Raw genomic sequence first — 16,264 nt, forward strand, 5'->3', positions numbered from 1 at the left:
TTTTAAATCCAGTGATGAAAAAAATACAAAACTTAAACAAAAGTGATTAATTCCGTATTTCACCCATAATTAAATAAAAGTAACTAAATGCGTAAATACACAAGTCAGACACATGAAGAAACTAGTCAATTAAAAATATATAAATATACAAAAATATTTTATATGATTGTTATAAAATTAAAAAAAAGCTTATATCATAAATAAGTGTATAAAGTGTATAATATTTTTCATTTAAGTATTTAAGTATTTTTTTATCAAAATAAATTTCTAAAATTATCTTTTTAGTCAAAATAGTTACCTAAAGTATTATATGTCAAAATAGGTACTTAAAGTATTTTACGTCAAAATAGGTACCTAAGGCATTCAAAATTTTCATTTAAGTTCTAAAAAAGTTGACATGTGACGTTAATTAAATAATACTTTAGGTACTTAGATGAAAAAATTAAAATACTTTAAGTATTTATTTTGACCAAAAATATTTTAGGTACCTATTTTGACAAAAAATATTTTAAGTACTGAAATGAAAAAGATGATATACTTTAGGTACTTATTTGTTATATAAACAAATAAAAAATTTTATATATTTGTTTAAAATATATATTAAATAATTTAATTGGATATCTTTAGCGCAAAATCTGATTGATTCAAACCCAAATTTGGCCCAAAGGTTCTCTAAAGCGGGTCAACTCAATTCGATTTCAATCGAGTCAAGTCAACATTAGTTCCAACCACGTCACCATTTATCCATACGTCGATTTATTATTGGCGAAGAAAACTTCCCTCCCTCTCAAAAAAGCCCGATTCCAACTCTTCCTTTAGAATTCCTAGTTTAGATGACTCCAGCAGCTACTGGGTACTCTCTTGTCTCTCTATTACCACCTGTTTTTTTCTTCTTTGATCTGATCTTCTAAAGTAGTTTCCGAAAGTTTCATTTATGTTGCAAATGTTTTGTCAAAATCTTGTTTGATGGTTAATCTACCGGACCAATGAAAAATCCGAAGCTAATAGTAAACATTTTATTTTTTGTTTCAATCACGATTGACCATGTGCTTATATTATTGTGTTTTTCATTTAAAACTCATGTGATATGGTTCAAGAACATGAAATTCTTTGTTTCTGCAATTTCCATGTTTAAGCTGACAGTGCTATTGTTTTGTGACATTTCTTTTCTTGATATAATTTGAGAAAGTTTAAATTCAGGTTTGGACGTTTACACTTTGCAGTCAAAATCTTGATTCGTCTCAGATTATGTTCATCAGCATCCCATTAAATATGAGACTATGCTATGCAGATTGTTAGGCCTGAACCTGATACATCTGCTAAACAAGGAGATATCATTCCTGATGGGGCAATTATTAGGTTGCAACACATGAGGACTAGAAAGTGGCTGCATAGGCATCTGTATGCATCTCCGATATCAGGAAACCTAGAGGTTAGCATTTTATGACGGTTTCCATGGCGGATCTTGACTTGAACTTCTCAAACTTTGTCAAATTTTAAGGTAATGTTCATTGATGTTGGTAAACCGTGGCGCTTTTCTAGAATTGGTTACTGATAGTGACTTTATCCTGTGGTGTTTGGGGTAGGTTAGCTGCTATGGAGGAGAGCCCGAATCCGATACTGGCGATTACTGGAGGTGAGACGAACTTTCCTTTTGTCAAATTTATGTTGATCTTTCTTGGTTTTCTGTTGTGCTGGTGTTTTATTATTGTACAATCCTCTTCAGGCTTGTTATTGAGGGAAATGGGAAGACATGGAATCAAGATCAAAGGATCCGGCTTCAACATATCGACACCAGTGGTTACCAGCGTAGTCATGACAAGAAATACTCCAGAATTGCTAGTGGACTGCAAGAGGTAAGAATGGAAATATACTTTAATATTAAACACAAAATACATATGCCAGCCTCTTTAATATAGTCTATCATAAGTATTTAAGTAATGCTTCTTTTCTCTCTACTAAATTTCAATCAGGGAATATACATGTACTTGCTAAGCTCCTCATTCAGTGTGAAAGCTACACATTTTCTATTATACTTTTTATGAACTGTTAATGGTAAAGGCAGTTGGCCAAAATGTATACTTCTCTGAATTTTATTGGCATTTGCTACTTGTTTGTATGTTAAAACCATTTCAACATTTCGGTGTAGGTTTGTGGTGTTCGAGAAAAGCGTGCGGGTAATGTATGGTTGGCAATTAAATTTTATCTTTTTACAAAAGAGGATAAATATTGTAAGAAAAAATGTGAATATTTCTTGAACTGCAGCATTGCTCAACTCTGGTCAACAAATGTGACCTTGTTGAGGAGATATACAATGTTCAAAATGAGTTTGACACTGCATCAGCAGTATGTGTAAGCAGATTAATCCATGGAGCATGGTAAATCAACCTATTTTTCTTTATGAATCACAAGACAAAATGTCGTTCTCAAATTATGTTAAGAAACCAACGAATTAAAGAAAGTTTACTCTCTTTTTTTCTTTAACACCATGATTTTGACTTGGGCCAAATCTAAACCCGAGCTTGAGGGATAGCTGTTTCCATACATCGGCAAAGGATGTATGGATTATCAGAATACGGAAATCATGGGGGTCTCCCCAACCACCGAGATCCAGAGATGGCAATTGATCGGGTTTTTAGTGTTAACCTGATCCGACTCGAAAAATATATATCTTTCACCCAATCTAACTCGACTAAAAAAATATATATGCTTCACTTAACTTGATATGAAGAGTATATTTTCTCTACACCAACTCGATCTAACTCGAATTTTAGACTATAAATATGACCTGATCCGATCAATATGGATGTAAAATAAGGACATAATTAAAATGTAAAATAAGGACATAATTAAAACATAATAGAGAGGAAGTATTATAGCATTTATTCATAAAATTATATAAAAATTACATTATTACCTCTTGATCAAGTTGAGTCCGACATTTTTCATTCTTCACTTAATAAGGATATAAAAATTCATTATTACATGACCCCTGTATATAAGGATATAAAAATTCATTATTACTTGACCCCTATATAAAATTTGACATGATCTGACTCAAATTGAATTTTTCTTTTAAATTTTAACTTTATCAAATTAAATCAAGTCAAAATTCATCCATTTCGTATTAAATTACCACCCTTCTCGAGATCCAATGAGTAGATAGCCGGTAAAAAGCTAGAAATACATATCTATTACTCTATTAGGTCACTTAAACTAGCAAAAAGAAATCGAAGGCATCACTGGACAAAAATGAGAAGAGATTACCTTTTGCAGCATTTATTAGATTCATATAACTCTATTTAATTTGATGAAATGTTGTCTTTGACAGAGACAGACGTAGGTGTTGTCCATGTACCCATTTTGAAATTGAATTTTCTTATATTATTTATTTGTTTTATTAATAGTGCACATCTTAATTTTTTTAAATGATAATTCATTTAATTTTTAATACAGTTAAAAGGGAATTTTTTTTAAGATAATGCAGTTTACTTTTTTTATTTTGTAAAATAACCCACTTTCCAAAATATTTCGCGAAATAATGCGAATGCTACGGTGAATGTTGAAGACGCCATGCACTCTATGTGTTCGAGGCGGAGACGCCATGCACTCCCTGCATCCGAGCCATAAACGGGGAGACGAGTGGACGACAATGCGTCTCCCCCTTCCAACCCTGGCCCATTTCTTCTAACCTTGCTAACCCTGGGACTGAAAATAAACTTGATAAGATTAGGCATGGCAGTGCACGTCATGGGAGTATATTAGGCAGTAGACGAGCAGGGTATGGGATTAGATTGATTTTATAAGATTTGATTCCTGCAGAATTGATATAATATATTTTTAATATAAAAAATAATTCTCAACTGTATATTTGTATGAGAATTGGTTATAGAGGAAGCAATTGAAGGAGCTTGAAAGGGAAAGCAATTGACAGAGGAAGAGTGACCGAAATATTTTTCATCCAAATCAAGGTGTTAGAAGATACGATCAAGTAAGTGTGAAGAACTTTTATTTGAAGTATTTTACGATCAGTAATTTTTATCATAGTATATGTATGTGTTTATTTTATTCTATTTTTTTTTTAATTGTAGAGAACATAAATAAAAAAAATTCACGATTGTCCATTATAATGGATATATTATAAAAAATGACATCGAAGTTGTTTTTCATTCTGAAAGACTTGTAAATATTATGTTCAATAGGAACATCACATTTGTAGAAATGAAGCATATGATAGAAAGAAAAATTTGAGCTATCATTGATGGTTTGAGGTGCATATTTATGGTATGTCCCAATCTAGTTAGATATGTTGCAGTACCAGTTGAAGAAGATGATGATTTTGGAACAATGATTGGAATACAAAGTCAATAAATATTGTTGTTATTGAGTTATTTGTTGAGATGCATAACATATCCGATGTTCCTAAGTCATCAAGAAATGTGACCGGAAATTCATCTCAAATGGCTTTCGGAAGTGAGGTTAAGGACCCAACATACAGAGCGATAAACAATTTTATGGTGCTATTGGAAAGTGAAAATGAAGTCGCGAGAAGTACATGATGATTCCAGCGAAGATAAAGAAACCAATGAACCAATTTTGGATGACAATGACAATTTTTGTGGTGGTAGTGTACCTGATTTGGCCATAGATGAAGTTTCAGCACCGTATAATATATTTGATTTTATAAGATTTGATTCCTGCAGAATTGATATAATATATTTTAATATAAAAAATAATTCTCAACTGTATATTTGTATGAGAATTGGTTATAGAGGAAGCAATTGAAGTAGCTTGAAAGGGAAAGCAATTGACAGAGGAAGAGTGGCCGAAATATTTTTCATCCAAATCAAGGTGTTAGAAGATACGATCAAGTAAGTGTGAAGAATTTTTATTTGAAGTATTTTACGATCAGTAATTTTTATCATAGTATATGTATGTGTTTATTTTATTCTAATTCTTTTTAAATTGTAGAGAACATAAGCAAAAAAAATTTCACGATTGTCCATTATAATGGATATATTATAAAAAATGACATCGAAGTTGTTTTTCATTCTGAAAGACTTGTAAATATTATGTTCAATAAGAACATCACATTTGTAGAAATGAAGCATATGATAGAAAGAAAAATTTGAGCTATCATTGATGGTTTGAGGTGCATATTTATGGTATGTCCCAATCTAGTTAGATATGTTGCAGTACCAATTGAAGAAGATGATGATTTTGGAACAATGATTGGAATACAAAGTCAATAAATATTGTTGTTATTGAGTTATTTGTTGAGATGCATAACCTATCCGATGTTATTAAGTCATCAAGAAATGTGATGCATAACATATCCGATGTTCTTAAGTCATCAAGAAATGTGACCGGAAATTCATCTCAAATGGCTTTCGGAAGTGAGGTTAAGGACCCAACATATAGAGCGATAAACAATTTTATGGCGCTATTGGAAAGTGAAAATGAAGTCGGTGGGACATCCGCACCAGCATAGTATGAGGCGAGAAGTACATGATGATTCCAGCGAAGATGAAGAAACCAATGAACCAATTTTGGATGACAATGACAATTTTTGTGGTGGTAGTGTACCTGATTTGGCCATAGATGAAGTTTCAACACCGTATAATATATTTGATTTTATAAGATTTGATTCCTGCAGAATTGATATAATATATTTTTAATATAAAAAATAATTCTCAACTGTATATTTGTATGAGAATTGGTTATAGAGGAAGCAATTGAAGGAGCTTGAAAGGGAAAGCAATTGACAGAGGAAGAGTGACCGAAATATTTTTCATCCAAATCAAGGTGTTAGAAGATACGATCAAGTAAGTGTGAAGAATTTTTATTTGAAGTATTTTACGATCAGTAATTTTTATCATAGTATATGTATGTGTTTATTTTATTCTATTTTTTTTTTAAATTGTAGAGAACATAAATAAAAAAAAATTCACGATTGTCCATTATAATGGATATATTATAAAAAATGACATCAAAGTTGTTTTTCATTCTGAAAGACTTGTAAATATTATGTTCAATAGGAACATCACATTTGTAGAAATGAAGCATATGATAGAAAGAAAAATTTGAGCTATCATTGATGGTTTGAGGTGCATATTTATGGTATGTCCCAATCTAGTTAGATATGTTGCAGTACCAGTTGAAGAAGATGATGATTTTGGAACAATGATTGGAATACAAAGTCAATAAATATTGTTGTTATTGAGTTATTTGTTGAGATGCATAACATATCCGATGTTCTTAAGTCATCAAGAAATGTGACCGGAAATTCATCTCAAATGGCTTTCGGAAGTGAGGTTAAGGACCCAACATACAGAGCGATAAACAATTTTATGGCGCTATTGGAAAGTGAAAATGAAGTCGGTGGGACATCCGCACCAGCATAGTATGAGGCGAGAAGTACATGATGATTCCAGCGAAGATGAAGAAACCAATGAACCAATTTTGGATGACAATGACAATTTTTGTGGTGGTAGTGTACCTGATTTGGCCATAGATGAAGTTTCAACACCGTATAATATATTTGATTTTATAAGATTTGATTCCTGCAGAATTGATATAATATATTTTTAATATAAAAAATAATTCTCAACTGTATATTTGTATGAGAATTGGTTATAGAGGAAGCAATTGAAGGAGCTTGAAAGGGAAAGCAATTGACAGAGGAAGAGTGACCGAAATATTTTTCATCCAAATCAAGGTGTTAGAAGATACGATCAAGTAAGTGTGAAGAATTTTTATTTGAAGTATTTTACGATCAGTAATTTTTATCATAGTATATGTATGTGTTTATTTTATTCTATTTTTTTTTTTAAATTGTAGAGAACATAAGCAAAAAAATTTCACGATTGTCCATTATAATGGATATATTATAAAAAATGACATCGAAGTTGTTTTTCATTCTGAAAGACATGTAAATATTATGTTCAATAGGAACATCACATTTGTAGAAATGAAGCATATGATAGAAAGAAAAATTTGAGCTATCATTGATGGTTTGAGGTGCATATTTATGGTATGTCCCAATCTAGTTAGATATATTGCAGTACCAGTTGAAGAATATGATGATTTTGGAACAATGATTGGAATACAAAGTCAATAAATATTGTTGTTATTGAGTTATTTGTTGAGATGCATAACATATCCGATGTTCCTAAGTCATCAAGAAATGTGACCGGAAATTCATCTCAAATGGCTTTCGGAAGTGAGGTTAAGGACCCAACATACAGAGCGATAAACAATTTTTTGGCGCTATTGGAAAGTGAAAATGAAGTCGGTGAGACATCCGCACCAGCATAGTATGAGGCGAGAAGTACATGATGATTCCAGCGAAGATGAAGAAACCAATGAACCAATTTTGGATGACAATGACAATTTTTGTGGTGGTAGTGTACCTGATTTGGCCATAGATGAAGTTTCAACACCGTATAATATATTTGATTTTATAAGATTTGATTCCTGCAGAATTGATATAATATATTTTTAATATAAAAAATAATTCTCAACTGTATATTTGTATGAGATTGGTTATAGAGGAGCAATTGAAGGAGCTTGAAAGGGAAAGCAATTGACAGAGGAAGAGTGACGAAATATTTTTCATCCAAATCAAGGTGTTAAGAAGATATATCAAGTAAGTGTGAAGAATTTTTATTGAAGTATTTTACGATCAGTAATTTTTATCATAGTATATGTATGTGTTTATTTTATTCTAATTTTTTTTTAAATTGTAGAGAACATAAGAAAAAAAATTTCACGATTGTCCATTATAATGGATATATTATAAAAAATGACATCGAAGTTGTTTTTCATTCTGAAAGACTTATACATATTATGTTCAATAGGAACATCACATTTGTAGAAATGAAGCATACGATAGAAAGAAAAATTTGAGCTATCATTGATGGTTTGAGGTGCATATTTATGGTATGTCCCAATCTAGTTAGATATGTTGCAGTACCAGTTGAAGAAGATGATGATTTTGGAACAATGATTGGAATACACAGACAATAAATATTGTTGTTATTGAGTTATTTGTTGAGATGCATAACATATCCGATGTTCCTAAGTTATCAAGAAATGTGACCGGAAATTCATCTCAAATGGCTTTCGGAAGTGAGGTTAAGGACCCAACATACAGAGCGATAAACAATTTTATGGCGCTATTGGAAAGTGAAAATGAAGTCGGTGGGACATCCGCAACAACATAGTATGAGGCGAGAAGTATGCATCATTCGGAATTGAATGTTGATGTTGATATTGATTATGAAACCGATGGGGAGAAATTCATGATGATTCCAGCGAAGATGAAGAAACCAATGAACCAATTTTGGATGACAATGACAATTTTTGTGATGGTAGTGTACCTGATTTGGCCATAGATGAAGTTTCAGCACCGTATAAACCTATCCCTTACATGAATGAGATAAATTATGATGCGATGTTGGCACTTGAATGCCTAGACATGCCACATTTAACTTCATACCACATGGCTGAATCATTTGAAATTTTAGGTGATTTTTTTGTTGGGATGCAATTTAGAGGAAAAAATAAAGTTACATTGGCAAGTAAAGCATATTCCATCAAATGCCATATTGATTTCCATGTTGTAGAGGCAAACCAGAAAAACATATATGCGAAGTATGTTAAATATGATCCAGAGTGCAATAGGAATATCAAAGTCTTGAAAATTCATAAGCATGATACTTGAGTCATCATAAGGTACAATGATCCTCACACATGTTTGCGAAAATCCATCGAATAAGACCACCAACTAATGAACTTCGATGTAATATACTAATACGTGAAGGTGATGGTTGAAAAAAATCCAAGGATCCCTTGTTCAGTGTTAGTTGCATCTCATTCCAGGAACCATAGTGAAGTCACAAACCATGCTTGTATATGACAAAGAAGGTCAACTTGTTCCAGGGAAAAAAATACTTTATAGACTCTTTTGGGCATTCAAGTCGTGCATAGAAGGATTTCCATTCTGCAAATGTATGGTCTAAGTAGATGGTACATGGTTATATGGTCAATATAAACATGTATTGTTATTAGTAATCACACAAGATGGTGAATGAAATATCTTCCTAGTTGCATTCGCCATTGTTGAAGGATAGACAACTAAGGTTTGAGATTTCTTTTTGGCCAATCTATGTCAATATTTCATTCGAGAATATGGAGTTTTCTTGATATCCGATCAAAGAACATGCATTTTGGCAGCAATTGAGCAACTATGAAGTCGTTGGATACCTTTGTATGCATATCCCACATTCCATATCTGCCATATTGGTAAAAATAGTATCGATCAGCTACATAGCGCCCGCATTTATAGCGAGTTAGTAAGCATGAATAAGTTTTATTTTCAATGTGTGTATCAATTTATGTGTTTTTTAATTGATGTTTAACGTAATATATATATATATATATATATTATGAAACAAGATACAAACTATGCCAATCAAATTTTAATAAGAGGTTAGAAAATTTGAACATGTTTTGATCAGTGGGTTTGGAAGTGGGGGTTGAAAATCCCGCGTAAAAAATGGTCGCTAGCATACAATGTTGGTCAATGATATGGGCACATGATAACAAACCTTTTTGAGGCCATTAATTTTGTACTAAAAGGTACACATCATCTCTCAATAGCGAGTGTAGTGAAATACACATACTTTAGGTTGGTAAAGGTTTGGTCCGATAAAGGGAGTGAGATAATTTCTCTCATAAATAGTGGTAAAACTTGGGCTCCTACAGTGGTGAAAGAAATGAAAGAAAATGAGCGATTGGGAACCTGAATAGTCATTCATGACTTTGATCGAATTGGTCATACTATTATTGTGTAATGCATATGCCACAACGAAGAATGAGAATATTAAACATTTAGAGTTTATTTAAGACACATATGGTGTGAATGTGGATGCTTTTAAGAATAGAGATATGCATGTGTTCATGTAGTAGCTGCATGTATGCATGCTGGTGTAAGCACATACAGTTATGTTGATGAATGTTTTCACCTACAGAGGATATTAAATGTCTACAACCATGAGTTTGCTCCCATCCCAAATGAATCGTATTGGCCGAAAAAAGATCATGATGAATGGTTGTCGAATCCAATGCTTCTTAGAAGTCCAAAGAGTCGACCTAAGTCCACTTATATTCATACTAGTATGAATTTCCATAGTAGAGAGAAAACTCAACCAAAGATATGTAGATTATGTAGGGGTGAAGGTCTTTTAAAAAAATGTCCAAATCTACCAAGTTATATGCCTAATTAGTAATTATATATGTATTTCCTATTTATTTGAATGAATGAATGTTTTATTTTTCCTACTTATGTTTCAGTCAGGGTAATGAATTTCCATTTTTTATTTTTTATTAACTTTTATACAATAAGTACAAATAACAATGGAGTTTATAATTCTTGCCGATGTCGGGGTGTTGTGGAATAATAATATCTACGTGGACATCGAGTGCATTGTGGTCATTCCACTTGCTCAGGAGTGTGGTAGTCATCCTCATCATTCCCTAAAAATGTATGCCCACCACTCTGCTCTCCCATCACTATTGGAAACGTAGTATGAAAAATAGTCATATTTGACATCATAGATGTCATATGCTCAAAATCATGTGTTGATTCAATGGGAAAGTAGACATGTGCATGATGATTCATAAACTCTACTTGCTAAGGATTTTCCATACTCAGGTATGTATGCTAGAACACCAGAATCTGTTTCATGTTGTTGAGATGAACTCACACTCCCACTTGGAATAAATTATTCACTTTCACCAATTTTTTTCTTAAATTTGGTAAATTGTTACCTTTCTCCCAATGTTGTCAGTGATAACTCTATAAAAATAATAAATTTTAGGAATTTTTACTTAAGTTATTGATTGTTTAAAAGCCATTAACGTAGCATTTTAGCTGCATATAGTTGCATTTAGGACATATTTGCATGTGGTGGATAAGTTTTGACGACGGAAAGTTTATTTGACTAAACTAATGCTACAAGGAGAAGGGTTGTTTGTTGGTTGTGATAATGCAAAAAATGACTGAGAAAGAATTTGTTTGCTGAGACAAATTAATTTTCTAGGGCTACTGCAACAAAAGACGGCGTCAGTGAGGAATCTAGCCAAGGTGAGTTCTTATGTCACTAGTCTGATGCAGCACAAGAAAACTACTTACATCACTTGGCCAGCTATCCAACACACCTCACGTGAAACAATGCCCCTGCTAAGGAATTTGGGACCACTACCAGCTGTTATATTATTCACACAATGGACATGAAACCAAGGGTATTTAGGGAATTTTCAAGGGCACTAAACCTTATAAATTTCCACTATAAATATCTCATTATACCACCTTAAAGGAGAGGAGGAAAAATACCCTAAAAGTGAGGCTTGGAGAAAGGTGGTTGCATCACATCCTTTTCTACCGTCCCCTACTCGACCGCCCTTAGTTTCGTTCATATCCAGGCTTGGCCGGAGCAGCGGTCAGGCTCTCGAGAGAAGCTGGCTGCTAGAGCAGTCATTGTGGTGGTTTGATGTCATGGCAGAGCTCTGTTATAAGAGTTTTTCTTCCTCTTGTTCTTTATTTCCATATCATTTAAGGGTTTGTGTTTAAAGATTATTTTTGGGATGATATTTGCCATACCATAAACTATTTTATTTGGTGTTGGAAATGCTTGAATGATACTTTTGTTCACGGTTTTGATCTCTTACCTTGGCACTGTAAGAGCTTTTGAAAGATTGACTGGTGCCAAAGCAAAACATTCCTAGTATTTGTAAGAGATTTTAAAAGATTGTCATCTTTTTAGGAGTTGATACCTAATATTTGAAAGAGTTAGGTTAGATCTACGTGAACAAGGGAACTAATCCGAGATGGTGTTGGTCTAATCTACCTTAGAGATAATGAGAGAGTTTTATTCAACTAAGAATGGTAAATTATTGAGTAGATAGGCTAGAGCTATAGTTAACACTGAGGGGAATTGTCGCAGCAATAGTTTAACAAACCAAGGGTTGTAGTTCACGTTGGGTAGTATCATCGTAGAAAAAGTTCTAGGAACACTCTTGTAAATCCTATCGGGTAGCATAGGCATAGTATACTAAATCATCATAGACATAGAATAATTTCTTATTGTAGGGAATCCAACCCAAGTGTTCTGTTATAGATCTGATTGTGTGAGGTTTTTCATAATATAATGAACTAAACATTTTTCTTTGCTTTAGCAACTTTTATTTGTTTACCTTCGCATATTTTTCTCGCCTTGATAAAACTTTTATGTTCACTTCACTTTACAATATTTCTTACCTTGGCCATACCTTTTTCCATCTGTTTGCACTACTTGTTTTTTCCTTTGAATACCATTAGACAAAATCTTAGGACTAGTTAGTGACACCTATTCTAGCTATAGCAAACATAAAAAATTCCCACCAATCCCTATGGAGACGATAAATCACTTACTACTATATTACTTGTTTCGATTGTGTTTACTTGCACAGAATTACATGCCACACACACACTTGTACATGCGATCATGTTTTTGGTTTCGTTGCCGGGGGTTGGAACCTGGAGGAATTTTATTAATTTTTTCCATAGGAATTTTTATTTTCTGGTTAAGTTTTTTAGTTAGTTAGGTTTAAGTGTTTGTTTTTCTTATTTTTTTTTGTGGGTTTTTTCACTGCATGACCAGGAGATCTGCTGACGAACCATTAATACCCATCGAACCTGAGATTGAGAAATTGTTCAGATGAAGGAAACATGCTCAACATGCCAGAGGCAATCTAAATCAACTGTTATATCAGGTTGATAACCTTATGGAGGATCACGCAGATCTCGATGTCCTGACAAATAATGTTCCCATAATATACCAAGACCAAGAGCTATAAGAGATCATTTAAACCCATTCTCGATGATCTCAACCTTGGAATCGTGGCACCAAAAATTCTGGAAGCACAGTTTGAACTCAAACCGGTGATGTTTAATACGCTCAATTCTATCGGTCAATTTGGTTGCTCGCCTAATAAAGACGCTAGAAACATGTGCGTACTTTTCTTGAAGTGTGTGATTCGTTTAGGCAACAAGGTGTGCACGAGGATGTGCTGAAGTTAAAATTATTCCCCTACTCTTTACAAGATCGAGCAAGAGCTTGGTTGGGTAGAGTCTCATTCAGCTTAATGGAATCTTGGGATGACTTATGCAAAAATTTTATACTTTGATTTAAAATGCCCAATATGAACACCTAGCTCCGCAATGACATTGTAAGTTTTCGCCAAGGCGATGATGAATATATGTATGAGTATTGGGACATATATAAAAGTTTGCTTCGCAAGTGCACCAACCATGGATTCCACGACTGAACTCAAGTTGTAATGTTATATAATAGAGTCAATGTACCCACTTGCATGATGTTGGATGCCTCGATGAATGTACTCTTCTTGACAAATCACCTGAGGAAACTATTGATGCCCTTGATAGGATAACCAACAATGATTATTAATTCCCATCTATAAGGCTTGGTACTTGAAACAAAGTATCTGGGGCATATGAACTTGACAGTAAGGATCAAGTTTCTGCCCAACTTTCTGTCATAACAAATATGTTGAAAAATATGCAGCGTTTCAATAAGGTGAAGGAAGCCAATGCAACTAGCTCAATATGCATTCTTTTCCGCGGAAACCATCATGAGAGTGAGTGCCCAGAAAATCAGGAGTCCATCAATTTTGTGAGCAATTTTAATATAGCAACAACAACCCTACTCTAAACTGCAATCCTGGATGGCGAAAACATCCATATTTTTCTTGGGGTAATCAAAGGAACAACAACAACAATGCATACAACTTTAATAGGCCACAACAAAATGTTTATGAACCTTCAAGTTTTTAGCATCAATAGATGCCTTGGCAAAATATTAACAAAGGTTCAACATCTTCCTCAAATTATAATTCACTCGAAGCTTCACTGCAAGAATTTATGGCCTCGAAAAATATTTCAGCACAGTTTGAACTCAACCGGTGATGTTTATACGCTCAATTCTATCGGTCAATTTGGTTGCTCGCCTAATAAAGACGCTAGAAACATGTGCGTACTTTTCTTGAAGTGTGTGATTCGTTTAGGCAACAAGGTGTGCACGAGGATGTGCTGAAGTTAAAATTATTCCCCTACTCTTTACAAGATCGAGCAAGAGCTTGGTTGGGTAGTCTCATTCAGCTTAATGGAATCTTGGGATGACTTATGCAAAAATTTTATACTTTGATTTAAAATGCCCAATATGAACACCTAGCTCCGCAATGACATTGTAAGTTTTCGCCAAGGCGATGATGAATATATGTATGAGTATTGGGACATATATAAAAGTTTGCTTCGCAAGTGCACCAACCATGGATTCCACCGAACTCAAGTTGTAATGTTATATAATAAGTCAATGTACCCACTTTCATGATGTTGGATGCCTCGATGAATGTACTCTTCTTGACAAATCACCTGAGGAAACTATTGATGCCCTTGATAGGATAACCAACAATGATTATTAATTCCCATCTATAAGGCTTGGAACTTGAAACAAAGTATCTGGGGCATATGAACTTGACAGTAAGGATCAAGTTTCTGCCCAACTTTCTGTCATAACAAATATGTTGAAAAATATGCAGCGTTTCAATAAGGTGAAGGAAGCCAATGCAACTAGCTCAATATGCATTCTTTTCCGCGGAAACCATCATGAGAGTGAGTGCCCAGAAAAATCAGGAGTCCATCAATTTTGTGAGCAATTTTAATATAGCAACAACAACCCTACTCTAATACCTGCAATCCTGGATGGCGAAAACATCCATATTTTTCTTGGGGTAATCAAAGGAACAACAACAACAATGCATACAACTTTAATAGGCCACAACAAAATGTTTATGAACCTTCAAGTTTTTAGCATCAATAGATGCCTTGGCAAAATATTAACAAAGGTTCAACATCTTCCTCAAATTATAATTCACTCGAAGCTTCACTGCAAGAATTTATGGCCTCGAAAAAAGATTTCATGGCTTCAACAAAGGCCTTGATTCATGAACACTCGTCAACAATCAAGAACCAAGGCAATCTATTGCAAATCCAAACAACTTTATTGCAAAGCCATAACTCATCTTCGAGAGCGTTAGAGAACCAAGTGGGCCAAATTACCATGACATTACATTCTCACCCTTAAGGAAGCCTCCCTCGTGACACCGAGGAGTAGCACCCAGATTAATCTTGATGATAAGTTTAGGGGGAAGCAAGAAATTTATTGCCAGGGTATTACACATGAAGAATCTGAAGGTCAAGCTGAACAAGAAGATTTGTCTGAGGAGAAGGAAAAGGATGAAGGTTCAACAAGTCACCCTACTGATGGTGGAAAATTTATTACCAAGGAAAAAATTTCACCCCAACTTGCAGCAGATGAAGTCAGGCCCCCACCACTCTTCCCTCAATGGTTGGAGAAGCATAATAACGAGGTCTAGTTCAAAAAGTTTATTGATGTCCTTAATAAGTTGTATACCAATGTTCCACTGCTCGAAGTCGTTGAGCATATACCTTCCTATGCCAAATTCTTGAATGATATTGTCACTAAAAAGAGAAAGGTGGAAAGACTAGAAAATGTTACCATGGTTGAAAGAATATTGTTTTGCACTAAGTAAACTTTCGCCGAAACAAAGAGATCCTGGAAGTTTTGTTACACCATGTTCCATCGTTGAGAATTATGTTGGAAGATCCCTATGTGACTTGGGATCCAGCGTAAATCTGATGCCCAAGTCCATATTTTTTAAGCTTGGAATGGTACTTCTCGACCAACCACCGTGATTTTGCAACTAGTTGACTAATCACATGTTCGTCCTGAGGGAAAAATTTAAGATGTCATCGTGAAAGTGGACAAATTTGTTTTTCCAGTAGACTTCCTCATTCTGGACTGTGAGGCCGATGAAAATGCACCTATTATTCTTGGGCATCCCTTTTTAGCCACTGGGCGTATCTTAATAGATTGTAAGAAGGGAGAGTTCACGATTAGAGTGGCTGATCAAAGCGTTACACTCAATGTCTTCAACACTCTCAAATATATTGATGATTTAGAAGAATACCATTGCATTGGAGACATGGAGTCAATGAAGGAAGCTGGAACAAAAATTTGGCTAAGGCAAATTTTTACATCAAACGAGTATGACACTTTTACCAATATAATATTTTTCAGATGAAGGAATGTAAAAAAAATTGCCACGATGATATTTTACA

At 33.9% G+C, this 16,264-nt stretch overlaps 1 protein-coding gene across 1 annotated transcript; it reads left to right on the forward strand.

Annotated features, from left to right (window-relative positions):
* Window positions 1–1,249: 1,249 nt before the first annotated feature.
* On the forward strand, window positions 1,250–15,498 carry LOC120177551. The gene is made up of 6 exons (XM_039183662.1): window positions 1,250–1,432; window positions 1,587–1,636; window positions 1,727–1,856; window positions 2,150–2,191; window positions 2,266–2,346; window positions 15,208–15,498. The coding sequence occupies exons 1-6, from the start codon at window positions 1,286–1,288 to the stop codon at window positions 15,496–15,498; spliced, it is 741 nt and encodes a 246-aa protein (XP_039039593.1). The 5' UTR covers window positions 1,250–1,285.
* The last annotated feature ends 766 nt before the right edge of the window (window positions 15,499–16,264 follow it).

The sequence above is a fragment of the Hibiscus syriacus genome, unplaced genomic scaffold, assembly GCF_006381635.1.
Source record: "Hibiscus syriacus cultivar Baekdansim isolate YM2019G1 unplaced genomic scaffold, ASM638163v2 tig00112293_pilon, whole genome shotgun sequence".
In the NCBI taxonomy this organism is placed as follows: domain Eukaryota; kingdom Viridiplantae; phylum Streptophyta; class Magnoliopsida; order Malvales; family Malvaceae; genus Hibiscus; species Hibiscus syriacus.